At 34.5% G+C, this 23261-nt stretch overlaps 1 protein-coding gene across 1 annotated transcript; it reads left to right on the forward strand.

Annotated features, from left to right (window-relative positions):
• The first annotated feature begins 593 nt into the window (after positions 1-593).
• LOC100817211 (probable WRKY transcription factor 40) lies at positions 594-1871 on the forward strand. The gene is made up of 4 exons (XM_003528238.3): positions 594-672; positions 853-1040; positions 1157-1276; positions 1467-1871. Exons 1-4 carry the CDS (start codon positions 594-596, stop codon positions 1869-1871), a joined length of 792 nt encoding a protein of 263 aa, XP_003528286.1.
• The last annotated feature ends 21390 nt before the right edge of the window (positions 1872-23261 follow it).

Below are 23261 nucleotides of genomic sequence, written 5' to 3' on the forward strand. Positions count from 1 at the left end.
TAAAACCTAAATTAATAATAACTGTAGAAGAAGAAAGAATGGTGTTACGGTTTACTTGCACGGGAGATCTTCAATAGAGACAGTGGTGTTGGTCGAGCATTCTGGTGCACAAGTCACGACTGGAATATTGGAAGTTGGTTAGAACATAATCCTGCATGAAAATTGAAAATTCAATATTCAATCGTTATTTAGATTCTAACAGTATCCTACAAATGACTGTATGACTGACATCATCCAAAAATATTACGTAGGTAACAGTTTAAACCTACAAACTGGATTCAGGTCTATTAGTTAGTGAAATTAAACACTAAAATTGTTTGATTTTTCAAATATAGACACTATGAACCTTTTCACGTTATGGTATAATTGACAGTAACTAAAACTTTAAAAAATCAAAGGAAATTAGCCAACAGGAAGGAAAATGGAATGCTGAAACAATATAGACAGGAGCACATACTTGAATGATTTATAATGATCAAATTTCGACATCAAAAACTAATAAACCTAGGCTATCCTTCTTATACAGATTGAGCCTCTACCCTGGTCTACAACAACTACTTGTTGTAGTTAAAAATCCACCACCACAATCTGCCATGATGCTGATGTGGCCACTTATTAACAGCATTGAGTCTGCTTACTTATGGTTTTCCCGTAGAATTAGGGTGATGAAAGGTGATAGGTGAAATTTTGTGATCTGATGCACCTATCATATCCTATAACTTTATTGATACTTGATAGTGATCTTATGGTTCTAATGTTGTATAGAAAAAAGTAGTACTAGGATGGGCATGAGGAAATAATGTTTCCATGAAATGAATTTAAAGTGTATATCTAGTGACATGGAATGAACAGTAGTGGAAACTCTGAGCAGCAAGTGCGAGAAACTTCAATCTCATTTTCAAGAGATCAATAATGAGGAACAAAAAGTGGGCACGAAGTCAGACCAAAGTGGATCAGTATTATTAGCTAGACCCGAGTTTTCGATGGCACAAAAGCCATCACAAATCTTTTTTAAAACCCATCCCAAGGACAATAGTTTGGTATGCCTATTAATTATAATGACTTGTGCGTGCCATATGACTTGGTTAATGCTCAAATATACACTGTTATGAAATTCATACATTTTACACGAATTTTAATTCCTTTGGGAATATAGATGGTAAAAGATGGTTATCAGTGGAAGAAGTATGGACAGAAGAAGGTTACCAAAGACAATCCTTCGCCTAGAGCTTATTTCGAGTGCTCCCTGGCTCCTAGCTGCTCAAATTTGAAAAAGGTATGTATATTTAATTGATTATCATTTGTCATGTTTTTGATTCAGCAAAATTGTCATAGACTAAGTTTTTTCAAGACTCTGATTTCAAGAAAGCATGCATTGCTATTGCTCCATGGTTTTTAATGTTTGTGATTTCGATGAGCCACAATAGTGGTCAAACTTAAAACCTTTATGCAATTACATGTGTTAGGTGCAAAGAAGCATACAGGATAAGTCTATCCTTGTTGCAACTTATGAAGGAAAGCACAACCATGGTGTTTTTCATGATTTACTCAAGCCATCATCTTCTATACCCGAAACCTCAATAATGATTAATAATTTACCTATAACAAACATGCCTAACGACAAAGATACGTTGAACATTGACCTTGCTCTATGTAATTCGGATCAAACAGATATAAGACTTTGTGATGATGTTAAGCAACAGAACCACCGTGGCAGCAAAAGCAAAATTGAAGAATATGTAACTCCTCTAGTTAAAGATCCTGACTTCATCATGCCATTAGCTGAAGCAGTTGCCCACTCCCTCAAGAGCCAGACTTATAAGCAAGTGGGTCTTAACCTGAATTTGGGTCTTCCAGAACCTCATTTGTGAAGCAAGGTGAATGCACCTCAAAAATGTTGGGGATAATTTTAAATGGAGGTGGGAAAAAGTAGAAAAATGTAATATAGACTGTAGACTATAAGCATTACAGAATGCAATTGAACACGTGGACAGACAAGTGACATAAATTCTAAAATAAAAAAGGGAATGGAGAATTATCCAAGTAAAAGAAATTAGGGTGATACGTTAGCCAGAAAAATGTACTTTGTAGAACAATATAATTTGTTATATGAAAATCAAAAAATAAAGAGTTAATGCCTACTTTGTTGTAAATTATTAAGCATAATGTGGCTGGACCCTAGGTACCATTATGGGTTGAGATGGTGTTGCGGAAACTAAAGAATCAAAGATGTTGATTTTGAACTTACATAAAACTATGTAAGTCAAAGATGTTTAAATTAATCAATAATAAAACAAAATCTTAATTCTCAAGTCATCGATGAATGATAGGACATGCAAAGATATATAATGCACTGGCTATTGCCTATAGTAGTGCATATACATATAAGACAAATTGGTGCACGTGCTGGTTGGAACTAAAAAATTTCAGATAAGGAAAATTCTTATAGGGTCTAGGCTAGCTATAGGAAGCTATATTATGATAATTGATGAATGGTTTGCACTCTGCAGGAAGAAAGGGAGAAGGGGATAGACATGATTGTTGTTTCGGAGAAGAGTGCTGGAAATGATGCTAACAAGTGTCTTAGTAACACCAGTGACGCCAACACTGAGGGTTCAATATGGGGCTACTTCACGTGCAGGTTTATGAATGATTACGACATATATAGGGTTTGGATGTTTCCTTTTATTAATGTAAAATGAGTGTACAAGTAGCTAATTCCATGTATTACTTTTTTTATATATATTTTTTATAGTTATATTATAGGTGTAAAATATTCAACCATGGTTATTAATGATTAACTTTTACTGAATAACTAAATTGATCGTTAAATTTTTTCTTATAACTACAAATTTAAAATTTTATTTAAAGAATTTGACTGCAATTTGACTCAAATCAGATATATTGTAATATAAAAATTTACTTCTTAAACATACATGAATTTTTTCATGTTAAATTTTATTATAGTGGTGACATATTTATTTTCCTCGTGACGTACAGTAAATAAAGTAAGTGAAAATCAAACTATTTTAATAAACAACTCACCTATCAAAATGAGTAAGTTAACTACTTTTTTTTATACGATTGATGTACAGTGCTACATGGTTAATGAGACTTTAAACGTGTTATGATGTTTAAACTAAATAATCGTATCTCAAAGATAACCATGATGATACAACTGAAAAGCGACTACCTCTATAGATGTTCAATGAAAGGACTTTGAGATCTAAATGATACCAACTACATGGTATTGCTTAATGATTCAGAAACATCTGAAGAAAGCTTCGTTTTCAAGAGGGTATCTAAACAAAGATTGGAAAAACAATATAGCTTGGGTCCAGTACTTTCCGCACACTAGTAGTATGAATTCACAAGAAACTTTCCAATTTAAAATAAAATGTAATATATAATGTGGCTTGAACAGGGGGCAGTTCTTCAAACCATGAAGTATATGGACTGGTTTAATCTTATATTAATTCTAATAAATTACAAGAACAACACAAGTAAGCTAGGTTGTCACACTACTAGAAAAACTGTTTTTCACGTCGCGGTATCTACATCGGTTATAAAAAAACCAATGTAGTACATGGTGCAATGGCATTTTCGTAATAAATGCCAACTATATTATGCTGTTAATGATGGTTTTTTATAAACCGCCTTTGATGTTAATGTTACAAAGGCGGTTTTATAAAAACCATCTTTGATCGAAGTCATTTTTAATTATTTTATTCATTTTCACTTTCATTAATTCACAACCCCTAAACCTAAAAAGCTTCCAGGAGAAAGGAGGAGCAACACAAAGGAAGGCCCGCCGTTGTGGTGTTGTCAGAGAAGAAGCCGCCAAGGCTGCGCGACACACAGTGAAGAAGACCATGAAGCTGTAACCTCTCTTTCTCTCTCTACTATTTCCCCCCTTTTCACTTCCACTTAGGGTTAGGTTTCTCTCTCTCTCCCTCTTCAATTCTTTAGGTTTTTCTTTTTGTTTCTTTCGAATCGAAACTCCTTCAGAGAAGTTAACGAAACCACAACAATTACTGTCATCGATTCGTTTCACAATTTTCTTTCTTTTTTTTTCTGTGTTCAATTTTCTTCAATAAAACGCTACTGAGCCACGCGTCGATGCAGTGCGCGTGGAACATGTGACCGCACTTGGGTAGCAAGTGAAGTGCGTCGTCGGCGTCGTCGAACTCCTCCAAACACACCGCACACTGAAACGCAGGGTTTTGCGGTGTCCTCATTTTGATTGTGGAGTAGTACGTGACGGGACACGTGGTGAGCACGTGCGGGTCGACTCCGCACGCGTGGCTTGTGGAAGCGCCTAGGGTTGTTCTTCGTGGGAGCAGTAGCAAATGAAGATGGAGCAGAATGTGGTGAAGAGGAGGGCGAAGAGGAAGATCACGAGTAACATGGGAAGCGTTGCTTTGGTGGAAGGGACATGAGCCACTACTGGTGCTACAGGGGATTGAGCATATGAATATGATGATGATGATGCTAGGAGGAAGAAGAGTACAATGAATTTCATTTGGATTCTTAATTAGTGTGTGTGTGACAAATTAAGGTTGTTGGGTTTTAATGATATTTTGAGTGAGAGTGGTTTTTGTTGTGTTTAAATAAGTGTATGTGCTGACGTGTTGCCATAGTTAGTTTGGTAAGAAGAGAAAGGAACATGGGAATGTTTTGTTTGTTTAACTTGTTAGGATAAGAAGTGGTTTTGGATGTGTCGTGATGGTTTTTATGATGGATAGAAATTAGAGTAGATAACATGCAAAACAAGTTTTCATATTATTCTTTTATTTTGACGAGCTAATGTTTTGAAGTATTGTGTGCTTTTATTATTCTTTTATTTCACTATTTTTTATTTTATTGGTTACATTGTTGCTATTAGGGAGATTGGAATGGAGCTGGAGCTCACTCAAACTACAGGTAACATAACATAGAGCCTATATTGTATTTTACTTTTTCAGATTATTGTTTGAATTATTTCCATTTTGAGAACTTGAAATGAATGGTGATTTCAGCACCAAGTCCATGGAAAACCTTAAAATATCACAATATTTTTCTTGTAGTTGTTAACAAGTGGATATAAATTTATACCATCAAGTATCAACTAATAAAGAATTGAATTATTCCATTTAATCCTTTTCATAAAAAATAAGTAATAGTGTTAAAAAATACTACTATGTTATGACTTATTTCGAAATGATTGGAACTAATATGCAGGGCTTTAGTCCTTAGTTTCTTGTTTTTTCCTCCTAAAAGTGCTTTTTGAAAGTTATCCAAACAAGGCCTGAGTATGTTTCTGTGATTGCGAATCAATTCGTGTTTTACGTTTCAAACCATTAACGGAATGTTCTGTATGCATGCACAGAGCTGAGTTCATTTAGTTCAGAAAGGGTTATAGTGAGTCTGCAAAAGATGATGCTTGCCATGTCCAACTACATTCCAAATTTTAATCTAACTAGCCAACAGGTAGAGTTGTGTGTGTGCTTAAGGTTGACTCTATACAATAAAGATTATCTACTTATCTCATGATAGAAAAGTCAGGAATCCACTTATGTAATAAAGTAGATCCCCAAATATTCTAAACATATGGTGTAGTATCAAATCCCAAAGATAAAAACACTTTGCAAGAAAGAAAATACTTTTTCCAAGATTCTAAAAAAAAAAGTCACTAGGTTAAAATTAACTTATACTCTCTAACTTTCTCGAAAACTTGTACTCCTATAACTTTTCTTATAGTTAAGAATAAAATACTTGACTAAAAGCTTACATAAGCTAGAAGCTAATCCAAGTTGGACAATAGTTATTTACTTATATGGAATCCATTTAAGTGCTTGACATCCTGATTCAATTCTCATGGAAATCTATTTTTTGTATTCAGTAAGAGTTAGTTCTAGGCCAGCTGATGCTGCAATTGCTAGACTTATTCAAGGAACAAAGGTGCTTACATCAGGAGGGACCGATAAGCTATTTCAACAAACATTTGGGGGTTTTCCAGGAGAGAAGCTCTTATAGCCATGTGCTTGCTACATATCAACAAACTCTGGACCTCTAATTGGAACACTCTATATATCCACCAAAAGATTAGCATTTTGCAGTGACTCTCTATTGTGCCATCATCCATTCTCCCTACAGCAGCATGAATGCGTTTATTATAAGGTACCTTTTCACCTCATTGCCTAGTTATATTTTTATGCAGTTCACATGAATTAGTTTTAGGGATGATATTCACACACTATTCATCAAAGTCTCATTGCCTGGTATTTTTTATTAGTATTAAATTCGTTTTAGTTACTTATCTCAGGTCTCAGATGAAATACGGTTGTATATTTCAAAGCAATATTTCTCTCATTTTTTGTTCCAATTTTTTATAAATGTTTTGTTTGCTTGCGGAATTAATGGTGATTTTATGAATTTAGATGTTGTCATCTGCTGGAATGGAGCTTATGCATGATTTTGGTATAAATATTATTAAGAATTTGTTGTTTATTTTAATCATGTTAATTTTGAATGCAGTAACATCTCTGTGTATCCATATTTATGTTTCTTTACTTGTATTCCATTAATAAGCAGTTCATCTGCTGAATATGTAACTAATTTCCGGATAAAGTAATTTCTATATTTGAATTTTCAGGGAAGAGTGAAATGGCGGCATCACCCGACATCATTTTTGATATTTTGAATTCCAAAGGTATCATTTTAATAACTTCTCATGTATGCATAATTCCTTTCTCCCTTTCTGAATGATGAACTAAAACAGATTTTTGGGTTTTATGGAGAAATTAGAGAAGTTGTTCTTGTTGGTTTTCATCAAATTTTGGCGTTTGTGTTTTAAAATAATACAAGCATTGTTAAATATTGTCTCTGTAATTGCAAATCTATGAATATCCACAATTGAATCATGTCAAATTTATTGAATTTTATGATGTTCGGGCTGCAGAAGCTTCTCTTTGTGCATTGAATGGGATCTGCTTTGCTGGGAAGCACATTAAGCTTGAACCCGGTCTTCCCAAGATTGCAACATGGTTGCTACTGCCACTTATTTTTTATTTTTAATTTATTTTTCTCTTTTTTTTAAATTAACTTTTGCAACTATTTTCTACTATTTTATTGCTACATGGTTGCTGCTACCATTTTAAATGTGCAAACCTTGCTTTTGTAGTATGATGCAGCAGTCACAAAAGGGAAAAGATGAACATGATTTTGGTCATAGTTTGAGTTACAACATATCCTTAAGGCATAAAGGTATGATTTTTGTCTGCTTTCACTTGTCTTTTTTTCCTCGTGGTAGTATTGGGTCCACACATGCCTCCATGGTATCATTGGTATATATATCCATGACTCAAAAGGTCTTTTGAATTTAACTTTCTTGCCCATTTGCATTTCACATCTTTCAAGTGTGCATCCTTTATCTTTCCAAACATTCTTTTACTTTCAAAGTTAAGTATGTATAGTTCTTTTGCAAAATTCACATCATTTTCGTTTAAATTGTTTTCAGTTTGGATGCTCTATTTTAGATGTTTGCACTTAATTTTGGTTTAAATTCTTTTATATTTCTGAAATTTACATACCTTTTTTTATATTTTTGGCTATTTAGGAAAGATATTTTAACTAGATTTTAATTTTTTTACTAACTAAAAAATGTATTTAATCATTTGATGAATAAATTTTTTTAATAACTTTTAATTATTTGAAACACTTTTAATAACTTCGAATTTAGTTTGTCTCTATTAATGCCCGCATGATTTGTACTTGGCTATTTGCAGTTGTTTGGAGAGATTCCTGTACGGTAAGTATAAGTACCTTTCTGCATTCCCCCTTTTATTTTATGCCTAAGTTCTTATAATTTATAGACTAATATGATCTAAATTCTACTTTTTTTTTGCTTAGTTAATTTGAGTAGATTAATTTATAGATCTACATGGATAGATGTTCAAAATTTCTCTGGCAAACTCAATACATGATAATTAACATGATATTAGATTTTAAAAAATGTGTTTTTTCTTTTGTTAATGTTAGAATAAAGAAGTCATATGAGACCCAAAGAATGTATTATAATTGTTTTCTTGCCATAATATATTATAATTGTTGTTGTTGAGCAAGTCCTTTTGAAGTTTGTCTAGTATTTATCATCAAGCTCTAGAATAGGAGTTAAAGCAAAATGGACATCATAAAGACAAATAAAGAGCAAGTTTAAAAAAAGAATAAATGAGGTATAGTTTTAAATTAATTACTTAATTTTTTATGTATTTTTGTTGCTTATTTTATTAACAGATATTCTACTATTTTTGTTTTATAATATATTGAAAATTGGATTGTTCTTAGAATTGTTAAAAGATTATTAACAAATTATAGTTCAAAATTATTTTATTTATTTTGAATCACCATCCCTATATAACGAAGTTATCTTAACAAAAAGAAAAAGGAAAATAATTATTAGTGATGAAATTTGCACGACCCCATTTTTTGTGGGTCCCTCTTGATGATTAATTAAATTCATAAATTTGCACTTAAATTTGTCTCTATAATAATTAATTAATTAATATATTTAAGATTATAAAGTTAATTTCATTAATATTTTTTATACTTTATTTATATTTTCAATTTTGAATTCTTAGGACTAACATGTTAAGAATTTAAGATAATAATATGTTGTCTAAAATTATTAGAATACAATAGAGATATCTCATTTTGACACATTTTTATGGGATGTTTTTACCTTTGATTTTTATTAAGTAATTGCCATATAATTAATTGCTCACTGTGACGTTTTATTTAATTTATCTTCTTTCTCTTTCTTCCGCTTTTGAAAAATGCAACAAAAAGTCAATTCTTATTCATGCACATCGTGGCAAAAAGCCAAAAATGCTTTACCTTTATATACAAAGTGAACCAGCCAATAGATATAATATATTATCTTCACATACCAACCAATAAATTATGTAAAATTTATAAAATTTTTGGAAGGGCCATGACCCTCTCACAGTAAGCTAAGTTCCGCCACCAATTATTATATTGATAAATTTGGTCTTCAAATTTTAAAAATATGTAAGTTTAGTTTTTTATTCAATAATTCATTATTTTTTTATATTTATTTAAGAGAGATTAAAATTTAACTATGGGATTCCTTGGACTAAAACTTAGCTTATATGATTTTTAATGAGTCAAACAACATTTGTAAACATATATGCTAAATGTCCTGATCCTCTCACTCTTGTTGTTAACATTGGATATCCAAACTCTAATTCTCTCTGTTTTTTAATATGAAAAATATGCAATCTTACTTAAAAGTTATTAGTATAAAATATATATGTTAAAATTTATTTGTCTCTGGGCAAAAGGAAATAAAAATCTAGTGTTGCTTAATAGGTTGAAAATGGAAATATTTCTTATATTTTATAAGATATGTGATGTGTCATTATTTTTTTTATTTCTTAACCTTTTTGTCACCAATTTAATTACTGATTAACTCTAATTGTCAAATTTATTATTCAGTTTTATCAATTGGGCCCACTTGATTAATTTGGTGTTTTTAATTCAATTTCAGGATAATTATAAGCAATTGGGCTGAGTCAGATTGGACTTGAAGAGAGCAAACAATTTTATTAGATTTCGTCTAATTTCATTTTATTGCGTTCAATTTTTATTTCGTTTTAGGCTGAAATAATGTAATAAGGCCCAGTGACTTTGAGTGACCCTTATAAATAGCACAACCTTGGGATTCGTGAGGAAGCTATTCTATTACATACTATTCTATTATTCAAGAGAGAATACCTAAGCTAAGTGCATGGAGTTTTAGGGTTTTACATTTTTAGCTTTGTATTACTGTTCACGTGAATGCATTTTTCCATTTTCTGCTTCTAATTGCAATTTCATTTTTGTTCCTTCTTCTACCTTTAGCTTCATTTACGTTTTCTGCCTTTAGCTTCATTTACGTTTTCTGCTTTCATTGAATTTATGGAAGGCTAAATTTCTAGTGTTGTTTCCTTCTAAGGATGAATCATAACTCTCTTTGAGGTTCTGTTTTTAATGTTGCTCTCTTATCGGTTTTCCCTTCACCGATTAACCCACATTTGTTGATGTTAATCTATGCACACTTCGTGTTCGATTAATTGCCTCTATGCTTAAGTTACTTTCGTGCTTAATGAACAAGGGATTAATTGGTGTATGAGTTGCTTACTCACATATTGACAACCTTAAGTTGATTTTCGCTTAGTAAATTAAATTAGGGTTGGACTAAGTGGTTAACTGTTAGGGATGAAATCCTCATAACCTAGGATAAGAGAATGGCTTCTGAATCAAGAGGATACAACACGTTTTTAATACTATTAATTTTCTATTTCAGTCTGCTTGTTCTTTAATTCACAAAACAATCAACCCCCCAATCGTTATTGTTATTGTTCTAGCGAAGCATATTATGAACATTTGGTTAGTCATTGCTCGTTGGGAAACGACCTAGGATCACTTCCTAGTTACTGCATTCTAATGTTTATTTGATTCGGGTATGACCTCGATCAAATTTGGCGCCGTTGCTGGGGAACAGTGGTCCAAAAGTTCGTAATAGCTAGTGATTCGTGCTTTATGTTTAGTTGTTTTACATTTAATTCTTTTGTTTAGTACGTTCGTGTTGTGTTAGTGTGCTATGTTAGTGCGTTGTTCTATTTTATTTGATGTTCTGTTTTGCAATTTAGTAGTACCCCTTGTTCAGCGCTTCCCTTATTTCAATTTTATGTTTTGCTGAGAATGATGCTTAGTGACAGAATTAGAGACTGATTATTTGTTACTATTCACACAGCATTACATTAGTGACTGACTTAGTGACGGCTGCTTACAATTTAATTGGCGATTTTTGTTTTGATAGTTAGGGTTGTTATTTTTGGCTGAATTTTTGTGTGCCAGGTTCTTTTGACTCATATTTTGTGTGAAAAATACCAGGAACACTTGTTGTGGCTGGATTTGAGAGTTTCAAAAAAATTTGAGAAATTGTGTTTAGTAAAACTTCAAACAGTCATAACTTTTGCTCCGGATATCAGAATGACTATTATTATATATGTATTTGGGGTAGAAAAAAATTCCGTGGCAGCCAAGCAAAGCTTGGTTGAGGTCTCTAACTAGCCAAAATCGTCTGTTTACTAGTTTTTTTTTCTTCAAGTTTTATTGTTCTATTTTTTCTAGACTTTCCTTAGGCAGTTTCCATAGTTAGACTTTGAATTTTTGTCTGAAAATTTTTGTGCTATCTTTTCATGATTTTAGGGTGTTGCTCACAAAATTTTAGCTCATTTGGATATCATTTGAGTATAGTTGTAGTTTTAACCCACCTCTTTTGCCCTATTTGAGAAACACATGAACTGCTGCATATAGTGCATGACTAGAGGCAATCCAGGTGACTTACAACCCTTTGATCCTGAAATAGATAGAACATTTCATAGATTGGTTAGGCATAGTGTGCATCTTGATTACCCTGAAAATTTTGTACCTTTTGAGCATCCTGAGCATTCTGTTATTGGTGAGTCTAAGCATTTTGTGGTTGGTAATTTTGAACATCCTAATTTTGAGCATTCTAAAAATATGGCTCAACCTCCACCTCGTGAGAGGACTCTAAGGGAAATGGTTGCACCTGATTTCACTTATGAAAGCTTGTGCATTCAATACTCTGATGAGGATGTCCCATATGTTCTTAAAACTGGACTGATCCACTTGTTGCCCAAGTTTCATGGTCTTGCAGGTGAAGACCCTCATAAACATCTGAAAGAATTCCATATTGTCTGCTCCACCATGAAACCTCCAAATGTCCAAGAAGATCACATCTTTCTGAAGGCCTTTCCTCATTCTTTGGAGGGAGTGGCAAAATATTGGTTGTAGTACCTTGCTCCAAGGTCCATTACGAGCTGGGATGACCTAAAGAGAGTGTTCTTAGAGAAATTTTTCCCTGCTTCTAGGACCACTGCCATCAGGAAGGATATTTCAGGCATCAGGCAACTCAGTGGAGAAAGCCTATATGAATACTGGGAAAGATTCAAAAAATTATGCGCCAGTTGCCCTCACCACCAAATTTCTGAGAAACTTCTTCTCCAATATTTTTATGAAGGACTTAGTAACATGGAGAGAAGTATGATTGATGCTGCCAGTGGTGGAGCCCTTGGAGACATGACCCCTGCTGAAGCCAGGAATTTAATTGAGAAGATGGCTTCCAACTCCCAATAATTTAGTGCCAGAAATGATGCTATTGTCATTAGAGGAGTGCATGAGGTAGCCACGAATTCATCTTCATCATCTGAAACTAAGGAGCTTGAGGGAAAACTAGATGCTTTGGTTAACCTGGTAACCCAGTTGGCCTTGAATCAGAAATTTATACCTGTCACAAGAGTCTGTGGTTTATGCTCCTCTGCCGACCACCATACAGACCTTTGCCCTTCTATGTAGCAATCTGGAGCAATTAAGCTGCCTGAATCTTATGCTGCAAACATTTACAATAGACCTCCTCAACCTCAGCAGCAAAATCAACCACAGCAGAACAATTATGACTTCTCTAGCAACAGACACAATTCCGGATGGAGGAATCACCCAAATCTCAGATGGTCTAGCCCTCAACAACAACAATAGCAACCTGCTCCTTCCTTCCAAAATGCTACTGGTCCAAGCAGGCCATACGTTCCTCCTCCAATGCAACAACAACAACCACAGTAGCCACAACAGCAACAACAACAGAGACAACAATCAACTGAGACCCCTTCTCAACCTTCCTTATTAGTAAGGCAAATGACAATACAAAATATGCAGTTTCAGCAAGAGACAAGAGCCTCCATTCAGAGTTTGACCAATCAGATGGGACAGATGGCCACTCAGTTGAACCAAGCTTAGTCCCAAAACTCTAACATGCTGCCTTCTCAAGCTGTGCAGAATCTGAGAAACGTGAGTGCCATCACTTTGAGGTCTGGTAAGCAAACTGAAGTGCCTATCCTAGTAGCAGAACCTACACCTGAAAGAAAGAATGAGATAGATGCACAAAAGAGACAGCCTCCTGACCATGCAGGACCTTCTTCTAGCAATTTTGATGTACGACAGCCTTTTATTCCTCTTCCATTTCCACCTAGAGCAATTCCTAACAAAAAGATGGAAGAGGTAGATAAGGAGATCTTAGAGACTTTCAGGAAGGTAGAAGTGAATATACCTCTTGTGGATGCCCTCAAACAGATTCCAAGATATGCCAAGTTTTTAAAAGAGTTGTGCACCCACACGAGGAAGCTTAAGGAAAATGAAAGAATTACCATGGGCAGAAACGTGTCCGCATTGATAGGTAAATTTGTTCCTCACATTCCTTAGAAATGTAAACACCCAGGTACTTTCTGTGTACCTTGCATTATTGGGAACAACAATTTTAAGAATGCCATGCTAGACTTAGGAGCATCAGTGAGTGTCATGCCTCTGTCTATTTTTAATTCTTTATCTCTTGGACCTTTGCAATCCACAGATGTGGTAATTCATTTGGCAAATAGAAGTGTTGCTTACCTTGCAGGTTTCATAGAGGATGTATTGGTGAGGGTTGGAGAACTTATTTTCCCTGTTAATTTTTATGTTCTTGATATGGAAGAGGGATTCTCCCATGGTTCAGTTCCAATTATTTTAGACAAACCATTTATGAAAATAGCCCGAACCAAAATAGATGTTTAGGTAGGCACATTGTTAATGGAATTTGGTGATATTGTTGTTCATTTTAACATTCTTGATGCCATGAAACATCCATCTGAAGATCATTCTATTTTCCGTGCTGAGATACTTGATCAACTTGTTGATGAATATATGTTTGATGTTCTTTCTATGCATGGTAACAAACATCCATTTGAGTCTGATCTACATAATTGTCATCTTTCATGCATTGAATCTGAGGTTGAATTGGATCTTAAATCTGATCTTTATGCTGACAGCAATGTTGAATTTGAGCCTGGTTCTGATTTGTTGGGTGTTGTACCTTTTGATGTCGATTTTGTAGAATCAGAATGCACTAACCCTATTGCAGGAAATACACATGCTTCTGATTTGCTTTATGAGATGCAGGATGAAGAACCTTCCTCTTCTCCTCCCACTGTTCAGCCATCACCCACACCAGAGCTTAAGCCTTTACCAGAAAACCTCAAGTATGCTTATTTAGAAGACAACAAAAAATTTCTAGCAATCATCTCTGCTTCCTTTACTGTTGAGCAAGAGGACAAGTTACTGCTAGTGCTCAAGAAGCACAAGAAAGCCATTGGATGGACTTTAGCAGACATTCCTGGTATTAGCCCCTCTACCTGAATGCATAGAATACTTTTAAAGGATGGAGTTAAGCCAGTGAGGCAACCACAGCAGCGACTCAACCCCATCATTCTAGACGTGGTAAAAAAGGAAGTGACTAAGCTCTTACAAGCCGGAATCATTTACCCCATTTCTGACAGTCAGTGGGTGAGTCCAGTCCAAGTGGTTCCTAAGAAGACAGTCCTCACAGTAATAAAAAAATGAGAGGGATGAGCTTATCCCCACAAGAGTGTAGAACATCTTGAGAGTCTGCATTGACTATAGGAGGCTGAACCAGGCAACTAGGAAGGATCATTTTCCCCTGCCATTCATTGATCAAATGCTTGAGCGCTTGGCAGGTAAGTCCCATTATTGCTTCCTTGATGGTTTTTCTAGGTATTTGCAAATTCATATTGCTCCTGAGGATCAAGAAAAGACCATATTCACTTGTCCCTTTGGTACTTTTGCCTATAGGAGGATGCCCTTTGGCCTATGCAACGCCCCTGGTACTTTCCAGCAGTGTATGCTTATCATTTTCAGTGATTTTCTAGAGAGTTGCATAGAGGTGTTTATGGATGATTTTACCGTTTATGGATCCTCTTTTGATGCATGTTTGAATAGTCTGGATAGAGTTCTTAACAGATGCATTGAAACTAACCTTGTGCTAAATTTTGAAAAATGTCACTTCATGGTAGAACAAGGTATAGTTTTAAGGCATATCATTTCAAATAAAGGCATAGAGGTAGACCCTGCAAAAATACCTGTTATTTCACAATTGCATTACCCCTCTTGCGTGCGAGAGGTTCGTTCTTTTCTTGGTCATGCAGGGTTTTATAGACGTTTTATCAGGAATTTTAGCAAGGTGGCTCTTCCATTTTCCAATCTGCTGCAAAAGGAGGTGGAGTTCGATTTTGATGACAGGTGCGAAGAGGCCTTTGATCGCCTCAAGCGTGCGTCGACTACCACCTCTATCATTCAGGCACCTGATTGGACAGCCCCGTTTGAACTGATGTGTGATGCGTCCAATTATGCATTGGAGGTTGTCCTTGCCCAAAAGATTGACAAGCTGCCTCGGGTGATTTACTATGCTTCCAGAACTTTGGATGCTGCCCAAGCAAATTACACTACCACAGAAAAGGAGCTTTTAGCGATAGTTTTTGCTCTTGAAAAATTTCGTTCATATTTGCTTGGTTCTCATGTTATTGTTTATACTGACCATGCAGCTCTGAAGTACTTGTTGAAAATGGCTTAATCAAAGCCTAGATTGATCAAGTGGATGCTTTGGCTCCAAGAGTTTGATTTAGAGATCCGTGATCGGAGCGGTGCACATAATTTAGTAGCTAACCACCTGAGTAGGATTGAGCATGCTCTAGAGGACTCACCCATTCGGGATTATTTTCTGGATGACCATTTGTACATTCTGTATAGTATTTCCGATTCCTTCCCCACTCCTTGGTTTGCTAATATTGTGAATTATTTGGTTGTTTATGTTTTTCCTCCTTCAGCATCTAAAGCTCAAACTGATAAAATTAAAAGTGATGCTAAGCATTATATTTGGGATGACCCCTATTTATGGAAGATGTGTAGTGACCAAGTTATTAGGAGATGCATTCCAGACCATGAGATTAACTCGATCTTGAATTTTTGTCATTCTTCCGCACCAGGCGACCATCTTGGGATACAGAGGACAACTCGCAGGGTGCTTGACTATGGTTTCTATTGGCCCACCATTTTCAAGGATGCATGGAGAATTTGTAGTACTTGTGAGCCTTGTCAGAGAGCAGGTGGTTCACTTTCTTGAAAACAGCAAATGCCTCAACAACCTATATTGTTTTGTGAGGTGTTTGATGTATGGGGTATCGATTTTATGGGACCTTTCCCTGTCTCTTTTGGTTTTGTTTATATTCTCCTTGTTGTTGATTATGTTTCAAAATGGGTGGAAGCCAAAGCCACCCGAATTAACGATGCTAAGGTTGTTGTGGATTTTGTTAGATCTAATTTGTTTTGCAGGATTGGAATCCCTAAAGCCGTCGTTAGTGATCAAGGCACCCACTTTTGCAACAGATCAATGTATGCTTTGCTCTAAAAGTATGGGGTCGTTCATAGAATTTCCACACCTTACCACCCTCAAACTAATGGGCAGACTGAGATTTCAAATAGGGAGATAAAAAGGATCTTGGAGAAGATAGTGCAGTCTAACAGAAAGGATTGGAGCACCAGGCTGGATAATGCTCTTTGGGCGCATAGGACTGCCTACAAGGCACCCATAGGGATGTCCCCTTATCGGGTTGTCTTTGGCAAGGCATGTCATCTCCCCGTAGAGATAGAGCACAAAGCCTATTGGGCTGTGAAGACATGCAACTTCTCTTTTGACCAGGCTAGAGAGGAAAGAAAGTTGCAACTAAGTGAGCCAGATGAGATCCGTTTAGAAGCATATGAGAATTCCAAGTTCTACAAGGAAAAGACCAAGAAGTTCCATGACAACATGATAGCTAAGAAAGACTTCATGGTTGGACATAAAGTTTTATTGTATAACCCTAGGCTCGGACTCATGAGTGGTAAGTTGAGGTCAAAGTGGATTAGTCCTTTTATGGTAACTAACATTTTTCCTTATGGTACAGTTGAGATCAAAAGTGAATCCAAAGATAAGAGCTTCAAGGTCAATGGACACTGGCTGAAACCATTCCTCACAAATCCCTATTTAGTGGATGTCGTAGTGGAAGAGACCTCCTTACTCCACCCGACTTCTCCTCCGCCATGACTTAGGGAGTTTTCTTTTTATGTCTCCTTTACTTTTGACGCACTTGTCCAATTTTATTGACTGATTTGATTGCTTTGAATCTTGTGATAGTGTCACATTGAGGACAATGTGTTATTTAAGTGTGGGGGGGGGGGGGGGGAGAATGTTCTTTGTTTGGGGTTTTTCCAAATTAAATTTGGTATTTTGGGTTTAAGGTTTGGGTACAACATTGCATGTTTTTCTTTTAAATTTGGGTTATGTACAGGTAATGAGTAATTGTTTTTGAAATAAGAGTTTCTTGGCATTTTGTGAATTAAAATCCTTGTCTTCTCTACATGTCAAGTTAGTTATGAAAGGTCGAATTGAAAGTGATAAATTTACCATTGGTGAGATTTTGAGCCATTATTGTTTATTTTATTCGGTGTGCTTTGCCCCATTGATTACTTGCACAATAGCCTTGGCTTGACTCTTGTTGATACTTCTTGGTTCACATGCATGTTGGGAGATGATTTAGGCATTTTATTCTTATAAGCCTCTAGCCAAATGAGCCTACCTTGACTTAATTCCTTTGATAGCCCTTTTGAGCCCATGTTTCCCTTTCCTTGTTTTGAAGCTCACTACAAGCCTTAAGTGAAAAACCATGATATCACCTTACCCTTAAGGAATTTTGGAATTGTTTTGGGAATAAGTGTGGGGGGGGGGGGGGGGGGTATGTTTCATTGGAAGATATGATTTTTGGTCATGCTTTGGAATTGCTTTTGATTTTGTTGATATTAGAGGTTTTGGGTTTACTACTTTTGCTTAATTTTCACTTATTCCCCATCGCTCCTCTATTCATTTAGGGTTTTAGCTACTTATCCCATACTTCCCTCTACCTTGTCCTTGGCCCCATTACAACCTTTAAAGACCTTTTGATCCTCATGTGCATGTGTTTGTCAAGTTGTTTGTCAATTTTAGAATTTTGTCCAGTCTATGTGGTGTTTGTTTTCATGGGTGCTTTGAGAGTAAACAATAGCCTAGACACTTGAGAGATAGAGTGCTTATCTTGTGAGGCTATATCACTTATATTTGAGCTGATTGACTACCTGACCAATCTAGCTCAAAATCTAGAGATAGAAATGGAAATCTTTATTGAAAGGTGGAAATCACTGCGAGTTTGAGAATTCAGACCCTCCCCTTTCACCAACTTACTTCCCCAAAATGTGTCCTCTCTCTTCCGCTCTTCTCTTTATTCTATTATTCAATTTCATCCCCCTGTAACCTCCTATTTCTTTGTTAATTTAAATATATTAATTTAGGAAAGAAAGACTTTAGGATAGTAAAACTAACTATAGAGTTATCTTTGCTAATTATCTTAATTATATTAATTTAAATATTTTTATTACCTTAATTATCTTTGTTAATTAATAGCCATGTCAACATTAAACTAACTATAGAGTTAATGATAGTAAAACTTTAGGAAAGAAAGACACTTAAAAATAGAGACACCTATTTGAACAATAGAGACTCCTATTTAAACACCCGCAAAAGTAAGGATTTAGAAATTTGATTAGCCATAGTTTTACCAGAGACACATGTTTGAAGATAGTCACATATAGTTCATGTGTGTCTGCTTCCCTGAACAATTATTTTGAATTTTGTTTCCAAGAATGTTTGCTTTCTATTTCTAATTTGTTAGTCATGATTACATTTTGTGTATATCTTAGTTATTATACCCAAATGCCATGCGGCTATGCAACTACTTATTTTTTTAGATTCTGATCCTAATATTTTGAGTTAGTTGTCCAAAGTTGTTCTCACTATAAATGGTGGTATTAAGTACCCCCCCCCCCCCCCCCCATTATGCAATTTACATAAGATTCTGAATCAAGATGCCTAATTTTCTACTCATTCAGCCTTTATTTTCAAATTGCAATCATATGACGACTAAAATTCACTTATCACAATGATATATTGGAAAGAGATTTTTTGAATCTAAATCACTTTTTTTTTATAGTTGATGTCCTGTGTTCTGCTATTTTGTATCTCTTTACTCTAAATATGTCCAATTATTTTTTTTATGGTTTAATTACTGGAAATTTGCATATTAAATGGATGTCAAATAATTTGTAATGGCGGACAAAAGAGTTAATGAAAGATGTCTTGTTCCTTATTTAAAATCTACTGGTTTTCATTTATTCTATACTTACTCTTGGTGTGTATGTGGCAGTGTTGTTTTTGCCATTGGAGTCACTCTGATTTTCAGCCATGAGATGATATATGATACTCAGATGATTTTGAATGGTGAGTGAATTGATATATGTAATGATTGGTTTATTCTTTTATATGTTAAGGTTGATTGCTTCGACCTAGCCTGTTTTGAACTTCACTTTGTCCACTTTCTTGTATTGTTTCATGCATGAAGTTTTTAAATTATGACTTGTCATCAAACCCATAATTGTATTTTAATGTCTGATAATTTTAGTACGTACAAAGTTGAATATCAATTTTAGTACCTGAATATCAATTTTAATGTTTGATAATTTGTCACTTTTGATGTCCTTTCTAAGACGGTTATTACGAAATAACCGTCTTTGAAAGATTTTCATTTTGACATTCAAAGACGGTTACTACGAAATAATCGTCTTTGAAAGTTTATACTTTTGACATTCAAAGACGGTTATTATGAAATAACCATCTTTGAAAGTTTTTTCCTTTTGACATTCGAAGACAGTTATTTCATAATAACTGTCTTTGAAATATTTTTGGTTTTTATATTCAAAGACGGTTATTATGTAATAACCGTCTTTGAAAGGTTTCTTTGTTTGACATTTAAAGACGGTTATTTCATAATAACCATCTTTAAAAGGTTTTTGGTTTTCACATTCAAAGATGATTATTACTAAATAACCGTCTTTGAATGTAAACGTTGACACAACATACAAAGACGGTTATTACAACAGTTAATAAGTGTATTTAACAACGGTTATCCACCGTCATTGTTTAAAACTTCGTTAAAACAAAATTGGTTTTTACGACGATTATTATAATAACCGTCTTTGAATGTACGAACCTTTCAAAGCCCTTTTTTTAGTAGTGTCATTTGAAAAGGGTTAACAGTAATAGAGAAATCTCGTGACAGACATGGAAGTTTTGTCATGGTTGATAATATTCTTTGTTCTACCTTGTAAAGAATGCAATGAAAGAAAGCTCTGTATCAGCAAAACCTAGTGATCACAGGTGGACACAACCTGGAAAAAGCTTAAAGACATAGTAAACTAAACATACATATATATACTTAGTTCAATGCTACAGTAGGTCAATTGACTAAATCGAATGACATTAGTTTTGTGCATACATATGTGACTCAGTCACTCTATGATGAGAAGGGTTGGTCCTACAAATTTTGTACTTGTATCCACAAGATAGACAGTCTAAGAATTAATAAAAACATTCATTTCCCTCGTTTAGCATTTGTTTCAAACAAGTTACCCAAAATTTTGGTGCTAATCTACTTACAAATAAATTAACTTGTTATTGTCGTGCCTGCCAACATACAAAAACATACTACTATACTAACAAAGACTTTAAACTTCCATTTTCTTAAAGCTTCAACACATTAGTTCTTTGATTTAATAACGGGGTTGCAATTTATAAGAGGCAACAACTTAAGTGTTATAGAGGCTACATGTCACATCAATTTATGTTTCTACTCAATTATTTTTCTCAATTGAGTTTTCCGTTCCACCTGACCTAACTCCTATTGGTGGTGGTGATATTTGCCCGGTGAGAGTACGGTCAGCACTCCTCATTCCTCACTCTGCTATCTTTTATTTGAATGAATTTTTGTTTTGCATTTGTTTTTCATTCTTGGCAGTATTGAAAACTCTATGGTCAAAGAAAGTTGTTTGTGTTTGCTACTCCTTGCCACTTATGGTAGTTAGGGTCAAATGTACATGTTGTGTTGTTCAACCTACAGCTGAAGGGTGATTAAATATTTTTGACAGTAGTATTTAAATTTACCAAGTCTTACATTCAAAATTTTAATTGTTTTCAAACTTTACTCTATAGATAGGTGTCAAATGCCTATTAATTCTATTGCAAAAAAAACTTGCGTGCTTATTCATGTTTCAAATTCATTTGTTTGAGAATATATTGGTGGTGAAATTCAAAATATTTAGTTAATAATGCATGTAATGTTCTCAACTCAATATCAAGTGAATATATTATTCGCTTATGATCCTCGCCTGCACCCTATTGTTTACTGACAACAAATTATTGATAAGGTAAATGAAGGAGAAAATAAATAAAGAAATATGGGACACAATGACACAACTGAATGATGAAAAATGGCTAAGGTCTAAAAGTTGGGGTCAAGCTCTGTACATACCAAACCAGCTGTAACTGTAATTTTGTAGATTCATTGGTCGCAGGTCATTATTTCCCTATCATGGCTTTGTTATTATCGATGATTACTGGCCTGTGTGAGAGAAACAGACATGGAATAACACACTCAATCTATCTATATATGCATACAAACAAGAATATAAATTCAAAGGAACAATGTTGGGGACCTCAGTTTGTGAAGGCGTGAGGGAGCTTCGACACAACTTCGACCTCAATGAATGACGCGCGTCGGAGCATAGTGAGTCACTGCGCGAGGGAGGGCAGACTTGTTGACAAAGGCCGGGGAACTTCAAGAGAGGTCGACGTAGAGAGTACGGGTAGTAGTGCTTCGAGTTGCGGCGGAGTCAAAGCTATAGAGGTAAGGCTTTTAATTTGGGAATGAGAATAAAGACGATTTTTTTACTAAAGACGAAGGCGTGAGGGAGCTTCGACACAACTTCGACCTCAATGAATGACGCGCGTTGGAGCATAGTGAGTCACTGCGCGAGGGAGGACAGACTGGTTGACAAAGGCCGGGGAACTTCAAGAGAGGTCGACGTAGAGAGTACGGGTAGTAGTGCTTCGAGCCGCGGCGGAGTCAAAGCTATAGAGGTAAGGCTTTTAATTTGGGAATGAGAATAAAGACGATTTTTTTACTAAAATCCGTCGTAAATTTCATTAGACATAATCACAGGATTGCCACCAAGACATATTTTAAGGCGGTTCTTAATAACCGTCTTAGAATGTGCGTCGTAAAAAATATTTTTCATTTCACTAATTACAAAATTGTCACCGTCTCGTTTTCTAAGGCGGGTTCGCATAGAACTATCGTAGAATTGGTGTCGTAAAAAATCTTATTTCTAGTAGTACAAATTTGTAACTCTATCAACAAAGTGAGACACATGCAAGCATGCTTATATATTGGTATTGTTTTATTATTATTACTAACAAAAATATAAGCGATGTCGCATTTGTGTGTCTGCCTTTCTATTACACAGTCATGTTTTATTATGCTAATTAATTTAATATGGTTATGCTCTTTTAATGAAAAAATTATTAATATTAACTATACTATTTACTTCTTGTAAAGTAAAAAGACAGTTATGGCCTTTTTAAAATATATAAAACAAATACAACAGTCATAGGTGGATTGCTAACAAAAATGATATTCTTGTTCTCAAATTTTCATAATGGTTTATTTGAGTTACTACAATGACCCGAGGTATAAAAAATTAATAAAAAGAGAGACATACATTGATATATATATTAAATTAAATTTGAAGTAACATATTTTTGCAAAATTGCATAACAACGAAAGGTAACATATTTTTGCAAAATTGCAAAATTGCATAATCACACTTAAAAAGATAATATGCAAACTAGTTTGAGTAAACATTGGCACAAGATTAAAATAAAAAGATAGTAAACAAGAAAAAAAATATAGTCTTGGAAACTTAATGGACACATTGGTAGATTTTTAAATTTTAAAAAAAAAGAGTCCATTAACTGACAAATTGATAGATTTTTAAAAATAGAAAAATAGACCGTATAAGTTAAGAAATGGGTAGAGTTTTTAAAACTTAAACAAAATGAGGAGTTTTTATTAAACAATTGATATATTTTTTAAAATAGAAAAATCAACGGTCTAAATTAACAAATTAGTAAAGTTTCAAAACTAAAACAAAATGAGCAGTTTTAAGTACCAAATTGGTAGACTTTTAGAATTCAAAAAATGGGTAGTTTTAATTAAGAATTTGGTAATGGACAGTTTTGAATTTCCCTAAATGGAAACAATAAGTATAAGAAGTAAAATTGAAATTAATTATTTTGTTACTCTTCTTTATTTATTTAAAACAAATAATTAATTAAAAAGGTTGTTTAAAAA

Source organism: Glycine max, chromosome 6 (assembly GCF_000004515.6).
Source record: "Glycine max cultivar Williams 82 chromosome 6, Glycine_max_v4.0, whole genome shotgun sequence".
Lineage (NCBI taxonomy): Eukaryota > Viridiplantae > Streptophyta > Magnoliopsida > Fabales > Fabaceae > Glycine > Glycine max.

Coding starts and splice junctions, on each gene's coding strand:
- LOC100817211 (XM_003528238.3), top strand. CDS start 594: ATGATGCTGATGTGGCCACTTATTAACAGCATTGAGTCTGCTTACTTA. Junction 673..852: donor TAGAATTAGGGTGATGAAAG/GTGATAGGTGAA, acceptor TGGAATGAACAG/TAGTGGAAACTCTGAGCAGC. Junction 1,041..1,156: donor ATCCCAAGGACAATAGTTTG/GTATGCCTATTA, acceptor TTGGGAATATAG/ATGGTAAAAGATGGTTATCA.